The sequence below is a fragment of the Ptychodera flava genome, chromosome 4, assembly GCF_041260155.1.
Source record: "Ptychodera flava strain L36383 chromosome 4, AS_Pfla_20210202, whole genome shotgun sequence".
Taxonomy (NCBI): domain Eukaryota; kingdom Metazoa; phylum Hemichordata; class Enteropneusta; family Ptychoderidae; genus Ptychodera; species Ptychodera flava.
Window position 1 is genome coordinate 35,016,489 of NC_091931.1, and position 9,290 is coordinate 35,025,778.

General features: G+C 37.2%; 1 protein-coding gene across 2 annotated transcripts; it reads left to right on the forward strand.

The window, feature by feature from the left end:
- Positions 1 to 109: 109 nt before the first annotated feature.
- LOC139131558 (tetratricopeptide repeat protein 29-like) lies at positions 110 to 9,152 on the forward strand. Of its 2 annotated transcripts, none has more exons than XM_070697664.1 (10): positions 110 to 231; positions 1,055 to 1,310; positions 1,466 to 1,689; positions 1,885 to 2,070; positions 4,544 to 4,765; positions 5,342 to 5,427; positions 5,816 to 5,907; positions 6,103 to 6,226; positions 6,972 to 7,230; positions 7,915 to 9,152. In XM_070697664.1, exons 2-10 carry the CDS (start codon positions 1,069 to 1,071, stop codon positions 8,052 to 8,054), a joined length of 1,575 nt encoding a protein of 524 aa, XP_070553765.1. In that variant the 5' UTR covers positions 110 to 231; positions 1,055 to 1,068; the 3' UTR covers positions 8,055 to 9,152. The 2 variants fall into 2 exon arrangements, with proteins under 2 accessions (XP_070553765.1, XP_070553764.1); XM_070697663.1 differs by having other exon boundaries at positions 7,912 to 8,320.
- Positions 9,153 to 9,290: the final 138 nt, after the last annotated feature.

The following is a 9,290-nucleotide window of genomic DNA, read 5'->3' on the forward strand; positions in this document are numbered from 1 at the left end:
TATTTAGAAGCTAACAAATTCATCATTGAAGTCACAAAATTAAATTGTTGTTGGTCGATTTGGAGAATATATTTCCGTGCCAAATTATATTTGGGAAAGAGGCTAAACACTGTCACTATAGCAACTGGGAACACTGCAGCCATCTTGGATTTAGACGCGGGCAATGGCTGAAGAATTTTCGAAACTTTAGAAGTGGAGGTACTATACTTTCAGTTCTCCTTTGACCAAAAGGTTAGTATTTATCGAGTTCTGAACATTCAGTCAGTCAAAAGTACGATCACATTCTCATTCTTACCACACGACTTTCCACCCATGGATAGAATGTGCCTCCTGCTTGTGGGTTTACACAGTACTTGTTTACATTTTCCCCAAGTGTAGACCTACATGTAATCTCATAATCTCAAACCAGATTAATGGTGACATTTTCATTTTTGAAATCTGTTGTTGAAATCTGTTTCCGAAAAAGCACACTGAGCGCTGCCATTACAAAAGTATGATGGTGTACATAATTGATCTGTGAAATATTACATTGACGTAACAGGTACAGTAGTCATCGATCCGAGTCAGGCGAAGCACGCAATATAATTGTCCGAGCACGCAGTATGGATGGCATTGTTTTTTCCGTACCTCAGGTTGTTTGATACTTTCATACATTATCAGGAAAAACTATGAACATGAATCCGCAAATATAACGCGAATTCTTCGAGAGTAGTGGCTGATTTTGGAAGAGTCCAATAATGGTCATTGTTTTGCATCAGGGGTTCCTCTGACCAGTTTTACTATGAACATTTTACAGTCTATGATACAATTACTGGAGATAGAAAACAACGAAAGTGCTGGCCATGATTACACTGTTTGTGTACATACCAGTACATCATTCCTACATACAGCCTTACAGGGCTTGATTCTGTGTCATGTGTTCTACCCCCATGGTGTTGTAAAATGACAGGGGATGTGCTGATCATGACTTAATTCAGAAAGATATTTACATCAAACAGTAGATATTGCATTGGATTCTTTAAATACCCATTGAAATTATGTTTTATTCTCACAGTGGTGATATTGAGTATGGCGGCACCCTTGCCAGCCATCCAACCCAAGTCTGGGTATGGACAAAGCTCAGGATTCCAGCAACAAACCATCCAGCAACACAGAATTCCTAGTCCACCAAGTAAAAGTACAGCAAGTGGCTCAAGATCAACGTATAGGCCTGGACAAAAGTTACTCGGGAAAAGAGAAAGGGAACTACAAGCTAGACAGCAAATGCTCAGAGCCAAACAACCAGAACTTTCACATATAGATACTTCTAGGTATGTATAAGTCTGTATGCGACTGCAGGTTTGTCACTAACAATAGCTGCACTCATGCAACATCAAACACTACAGGAACCTACTGTTAAAGTTATTATTGACACAGGCTTTATCTAACATGCCCTCACGAAAGTCTTCTTAATTACTCTTTACAGGTACAGGAATACCTATTTCCATACATTATGCATAGAAATGCTGAAGGATGGCTTCCACAGGTCGTTTTCGGAGCTTTTTGCTCTTATCAAGCAGCAGAAGGCAGAACGAGAGGCAGCGGGACCTGACTCACTAATTTGGAATATTACATTATTAGAGGATGAATTTGATAAGTTAGACAAATTGAAACAATATTTAACAGAAGCTGAAGCAGCTCTCAGAACGGGTGAGTGTATGAGTTAAACTCATTTATCTATTGTGGATGCTTGCATTGGAAATCAATAGTAGTGCTTGTATTTATTTGACAAATTTTACCCATTTTGGCAGGTTTTATTCATATTCAGTATTAGTTTTTACTTTTGGCTTCTGTTTGTTCCTACTTTCTAATATATCAATAACTTTTTACATTCTCCTTGTACAGGTAATATGGAGGCTGTCTATGCAGCACAGAATAAACTAGCTGAGTTCTTTTCAGCAACAGGAGATTACTGGCTCTCTGCTCATTTTTACGACAATTGTCTTGAGACGAGTTTGCAGATTAAGGGAGATGGAAGACGGAGAGAAGCTGAGGCCAACTGTAACATTGCCTTGGGATTTGAACACAATAGTAAGTAATGTGAATAATCGTTTTAGACTTCTGTGTAACCGTTTACTTTTTTATAGTTCCCAGATGGAAAAGCACTGAAAGAGTGAGGTGTCAATATGTTTGAAACTTTGTCAAAGAGTACAGTTAGCCTAGACTTTGTTTTCCATGAGCAGTGATAGCAAAAATTAATCTACTTTTATCATGAAGCACATTCTTTATTATTAAAAACTTCAGACTTTAGATTTTTACCTTCTCGTGTCTATTTATAGACAGAGAAGGTATTAGAGTTGAAAACCAGTATGCTGGTGTCAACTACTTCCGTCTGTCAATACTTCCGTCTGTCAAGATCCGTTGACGTCATATGCTATTGTGATGGGTCATATCATAAACTGGTGGGGGTGTTCATGGTTCAGGTTGAGGTGTAGGAGAACGATTTTGAGCTGTGACAAAAATCAAAAGGGTCTTAGCGGCATAGCCACAGTGTTACATGTAAGCCTTTCTCCAAGGCTCTTAGTTGACTACGATCTATTACAGACTACTGAGCTGACGTTAGGGGTACTCACTTTGTGTTTGCTCACCCTGTGTGCGCTAGTGTTTGGTACTGAGTTGCGTGGATATCCCCTCATGGCCTCACGTGATATGGGCCTGTTGCATAATCTGCAGATAATCATATGCCTCTGAGTCTGAAAACGGTCATTGTGTAAGCCTGTCGGCATTTTCCTTGCATTTTTTCTCATTTAACTTTGCAAAATATCGGCGAGTACCTCAATATTTCAAGATAACTCTTTCTTCCCAATCGTTTCCTTGAGTTTCAGAGTCATATGAACGAAAATGAGTGAAAGTTTTAGACAGGAAAATTGGACGTAGGCCATGTTCAATGTTTACAGTACAATCAGAAGTTTATGTGGAGGAAATAACTAACAAACACTATTCATGATGCCCGCCCTCTAGAGGCAGACCTTCCTATATGAAGTACAACATTTGATGCTTGTGGAAAGCTTGACCACACAAAGGAGCACTTTAACTTTTAGAAAATGACATAATGAATAAGAAGCTATTCTGAAAATGTCAAATACTGAGAAAAAATGCGCAAATATTCAAAATAAACAGGTTAACTGACTGGTCAGCTATAAAAAGCAATGAAAATGTTTATGATCAAAAGTTTTTGAGATGCGCACATTTTAACAAATACAGAAATTATTAACATTATAAATATAAGACCAAACTATTTTTTCAGGGATGGGACAGGCTGGAAATGAGGGGTGAGAGACAAAGGCACTCTTATGCTGCATGTGGATGCAGCCACACCATTTCATTTACAGCATACTTATTCACTGTGTTGTGTTCAAGTTCCATATTGTACTGACTGTCATACAAGGATAACATAAGCAAATCAAATCAAATTAGAAAAGGATCTGTTGTGTGGATTTTGCTGAACACGGCTGATTTTAATATTTCGCCTACATATTTGGTATCCAGCAAAGGCATATTTTGATGTAAAGTCAAAATTAACACTACATTGCTGACAATATATGTTACCGTTTCTGTATGAACTTTATTTTTTTAAATTATAGAAAGTACTTCGAACAGATTAACAATTATCGTGATGTCAACCCATGATTTTACATCACAAAGACTGTAATTCTGCCAATTTTTTTTATTTTTCAGTCATTTTATAAATTTTGCACTGCACAAGATGATTGAACAAATTGCAATGTTTGAATCTGTAAACTCAAAGAATAATCCTTTGGTCACAGATTAAATTATTTTTTGAAAAGAAATTTACTCTTAAACACTTTTAGCATATATTCTTTACACGGTCATGTATTTCAAGGAAAATATGCCTATTAAAAACAGTAATTTCTTCACTTTCAATTTCTTTTGAATACTATGACAATTATCAGCCATGAGGTTTTACAAACACAAGACCAGATAAGCGTTCATTTCCACAGGACTCTTTGGAATATCCCTTAAAAACAGTTAAAAGTGACTTAAAATGATCACTTGGTATACATTTAATTTACAGATGCCAGGTTGTGTATTTCACATGCACTCAGGTCAGTAGGGAAGTGCATCATTACTTTTTTGGACTGTTAATTCTTATTTCTGAATTATTTAACCTTTTTTCCACACTGAACTATCTTTAGGCAGTTTATACTGTATAGCTTAGAATTTTTTTTGATTGATGTATTTAATCATCTTTTGGGTTCTTTGGGTCCATATCTCACCTCATGCCCCTACATCATCAACTATTTACCAATAACTCCAACAACCAATTACCTGACCTGGCCACACATTAGAGAAGGTACAGCGTCATTGACGGTATTTTTTATAATATAGGGGAGAATTTTATGTTGCAGGGATCTCTTGTTATTCATTTTTTCATAATTTTGTAGCTGTCTTGATCTGTCTTGTCTTGTCTTTGCTGTCTTTTACTACAGTGCTACGCTCCTGTCTCTAAGTTCTAACACTCATGTGATTATCTAATTCACAGAAACTTATGACAAAGCTGCAGAACACTTTGAAACATTTTACAAGTTAGCATCCAGGAACACGCACTGGAGGACGGAGGAAGGACTGAGCTTACATGCCATGTCCTGTGATCATCTCAGAAGGTTGTACACAGAAATGGCAGAAAACCTACAGAAGGGTGAACAGAAAGACCTAAAGCAAGCAATACAGTACCTGCTCAAAGCATTTGAAATGGCCAAAGAAAGTAAGTGAAAAAAGTATGACACTCTTTGACTGAAGATTCCATCATCCAACCTGGCTATACTGTTTCAACAGGCAAAAATTTCCTTTTGTCATCGTGAAATTCTGATCACTGATCTCGTAGAGTTTTCTCATCCAGATGACCCAGTGTGGCCTTAATCAAAGGATGAACGATTGCTTTGATTAATCAGTGCATAATTGGAAAGGGGAAAAGTGAGAGCTTCAATATCATTTGATTTTTGAAGTGAAACAACACGAAAGAAAGCATACTCTCAACAAAAATATACCTATACTGGAAAATGTTTCATTTGATCCGGCCCACATTTCTTGTAATTTGTACTGTTAAATACTCAATATCATGAAAAACTAATTTCTGCCTTGATTATTGTGCACTGCCAAAAACTTGATATTAAGTTGACTGAAAGTGATGGAGATTTACACTTTGAAACAGTTTGTAACCTGGAATTACTCATCCCTTTCATTCAACTTTCCATTGAGTGGGAGTTGAGATTGTATTCAGTCACATATTGTGTAAAGATCTCATTTTCTCAAAATGTCAAACAAATTTTATTCCTCACAGGTGGAGACACTGCTGAAGAAGGCAAGTCTAGTTACAGGTTAGGCTTGGCCTATGAAACCATTGGAGACCCTGAAACATCTCTAATGGTAAGCACCAACAGATATTGAAAATAAACCAAATCAAGAAACTTTAAACTTCTCTTCGCTTTTAACTACAAAATCAATACTCTATTGGATATTATCATGTAAAATGTAGTGCTCTCATACCATGAAGATTGCATGACCATTGGTAAAATTCCTTTTATGACTTGTGATTTATTAAATCTGTACATTGTTTGTTAATGCTCAAGTACAAACTATTGCCCCAAGAACTGGAGACAATACTGGCTTCAACAGTACTGATTTTAATGCACCTGACATAAAAGAGTGTCACCATGACGTGTTATTATCATTATCAAAGGTCATAAATGCCATTTGAATGACTGTTTGTGTTCTGTTATTGAAACATTTGTCCATGTATCTTCTGTTTCATTAGTACCATCAAGGATATATGGAAATATGTAAACAATTAGATGACCAAGAGGGAATGGGCAAAGCCTGTGAAGCCATTTCTGACTCATACAAAAGGTGAGCAAATTAACTCTACATTTATGTATTTATTTTTGCATAAGCCAAATTGAAAGACATATTGCCAGAGGGATGGTATATCCAATATGCGAAATGAGTTATGCAAACTCGCAATTAATTAACGTTGAAAAATATCTTCAAATAGTTGGGTGTGGTGAATTTTTGCTCAGTGCTATTTTGTATTTATCGTTTCAGCCAAGGCAAAGCAGATGAAGCTATTCGTTACCTTGAAATGTTTGCAGACGTGGCAGAAAGAAGTGGGCAAGAGAAAGCTCATGGAAGAGCCAGTGCTTGTCTTGGTACCATATACAATGTACAGGTAAGATGATAATAAATGAAGGTACAGGCGAACAATCAACTTTTCATAACAGACTTTTTGATTGTGTTCTTGGTTGGCAAACATGCTGCCAAGGGTTGAAGGAAAATCAATATGCATTGGAAGAGGGCGCTCTACTTGTAGTCATAAATGAAAATTCATAGGCACTGGCAATGAAGTTATTCAGTAGTGCAAATATTGATCAGATATCATGAGTTTGTAGTATTCCTATCCTATATTTGTGATGCAACTGCAAATATTGAATAAATATTATTACAAATAATCTTCTTCACAATGAGCCTATTGAAGATCATCAACATTACTGTCACAATATTCTGTTACTTCCAGCATGGTTGGGGTAGAGTGACCGAGCTTACAGTGACTTGTTTGCTGCTGATAACAGCAGCAATACAGCACACATTTTTCAGGCACTGAGCACACTAAGTAGGCCATTCTGACAATACTGTAACAATTACCACTACTTGCCTGAGTTGTCACATGCTTCAGTCTGGCCATTATTTGCTTTGTCCTCATTAGTGCAAAAAATTGTGATGCAAAAAAGACCTGTTGTATATATCTTATGAAAACTGATATACCAGTAGACATTATTTTGAAATGTTTTAGCCAGTTCATAGCTTGCTTTAAGACCCTTGAAATGAGTTGAACAAGCCAGTACCTAAAGTGACATCGAAAAGTATGAAACCTCATACACATGCACCAATAATGTATTTTCTACTTTCACAACAAGGGTCACTACCTGAAAGCAGCCGAGTTCTTTGGCAAGGCTTACAACATAGCCCGTAGCACTGGTGACATCCATAGCACTAGTGAGACCAGAGTGAACTATGGCATTGCCAGCGCACATCGTGTCCTCCTCAACTTTAGCGACTGTGTTGAGAAACCAAGCAAGAAAAGACTTGGTGTCTTGATTGACTGGAAGAATGTACGTGGTGAACAGTTTGCTGAACCTATCAAAGATGAGCCTCCAAAAGAAGAGCCACCAAAAGGTATGTCCCGACTGAGTTCTTTCATTTTTTTGTCTACTCAATAAACAATTACGTTTACAACTTTTATAGCCAAAGTGAAAGCCACTTAGATCCTTGTGTGTTTAGTTTATGCAGATAGCAAAGAATGCAGAGCTAGAATCAGAACATAAATGTTCTGTTTGTAGCCAGTTAGAGGATCAAAGCAATCATCAGTAGCTGGGATGTAGTTGTTTACCCTCTGTTATATACATGTGTCTAACAACTTCATTCAAAACACTGTGCTTAAAGTTTTGGAAAAGCGAGTCAGTGATGAAATGCAGACCAAATTGTGAATTGTCAGCTGAATAATTTGGCAATTATCAAACTGGTGGTCATTCAAAAGCTAAGGGGAAGAGATTTTTGTTTCTAGACAATTATTCCATACTTGAAATGAAGAACATCTTTTTTTCTCTGAAACCAAATATCAAAATCTTCAGCATACTGTGCTCCAGTAGAATAGCCTGGTTTGCGTTAGTTTTTCAACCAGCATAGGTTTATACACAGTTAGGGGGAGAGTAACAGTGGTTTCAATCGTCAATACATCCACTGATTACATCGTGAACCGAGTAAATCGAGTTCGTGCTGTGTGTCCACCATTTTCATGAAGGCCAAAGAAACACTGAACTTCTTCAACTGATGAATTCCCATGTCGTTTTTTTCCAGAAGAAGAGAAGAAAGAAGAGCCCAAGGAGGAGGAGGAAACAAAAGAGGAAGAGAAAAAGGAAGATGAGACTGCAGAGGGAGGGGAAAGGGCAGAGGGGGAGGTTCAGGAGGGGAAAGAGGAGTCAGAGAACATGGAAGAATAAGGAAATTAAATAAGTGATGAAAATTTATTATGCAGGATTTCTTATTTAGTTTTTGTTCATCAGAGTAAACGAAGAATACAAAGGCCAAACATTGATTTTGACTTGCATTAAAATATTTTATACACCATGGCACTCTGTTGTAAAAAAATTTGATTGTTATATATATTTGAACATATGTAAATACCATTAAAGTCTTGTTGTCATAGCACTGTATATAGTCTGAAAGAAGACCGACAATTATGAATAAGAGTGCATTGTTATAATTTTATGTTGTGTTGTGTTCTAAGGTAAATACAAAATTTACACCACCACTGTCCATGCTAGACTGAAAGATCCATTGCTTGAGGGCGCACTCTACGCCTCTCCCTGAAGTGTGATACTGACAAAAAGGAGAATGTCCTCTCCATTGCAGAAACTTCTGAGGGCCTTCCAAACACTTTGAATTTCTCACTGCCTCGATGACATGTGAGGTCAATCTTTCCATTTTTACAGAAGTAAAGAACGTAAAATTAGGATTGGCAGAGTTGTTGCCTTACTGTGGATATAATACTGCAGGGAAATCACAATGTTTTGTCTGCCTGTTGTTGACATTCCAGGAAATCGGCGGAGTCATATGCTAATTTTTGATAGTGCACTATGTTGGCTGCATGGGCGTGGCGTAGACCTCAAAACTGCCCATAAATTTCTTGGCGAAATGAGATTGGTTGCAACAAGATTCTGTTGCCGGTCAGTAATGTTACAGACCGCGTCCAGTTGTAAGAGGCGGTACAGTAGAGAGCGCCCTCAAACAATGGATCTTTCAGTCTATGTCCATGCTGGGCTCCAGAATTTGATTTTGGAGAATGTACATATCTTGACAGTGCAGTCCTTTACTGCATTTAGCTTGATCTGTGTTGAATAGGTCTGTGGTATTTTCTGAAGAATAACTGAGTGCATATGGATTGAGTCCACCAATTTCATACAGTGTTACTCTGAGTTATGTTAGCAATGCTGACAAGTTTTTTACTTTGAACATGAATACATTCCAAACATGTGGGAACCTGTGTACAGTTTGGTATTTGCATAGCCAATTATCTAATAAAATCAGTGAAAACACGATTTTGTAGACTCTGTTTCAAATTCACTTGTCTGAAGGTTTGATGTTGCAAGATTGAATTGCAAAATGTTGTTTGATGAGTATGATTTATGTAGGTCTTTGAGTTCATGAGAATCTGTGTATGAAACTGCACTCTGTTG

Bases quoted from the DNA above. Each gene is read 5' to 3' on its own strand.
- LOC139131558 (XM_070697663.1), top strand. From the start codon at position 1,069: ATGGCGGCACCCTTGCCAGCCATCCAACCCAAGTCTGGGTATGGACAA. The intron at 1,311-1,465 runs GTATGTATAAGT...TACTCTTTACAG, and splicing joins TCACATATAGATACTTCTAG to GTACAGGAATACCTATTTCC. The intron at 4,766-5,341 runs GTAAGTGAAAAA...TATTCCTCACAG, and splicing joins ATTTGAAATGGCCAAAGAAA to GTGGAGACACTGCTGAAGAA.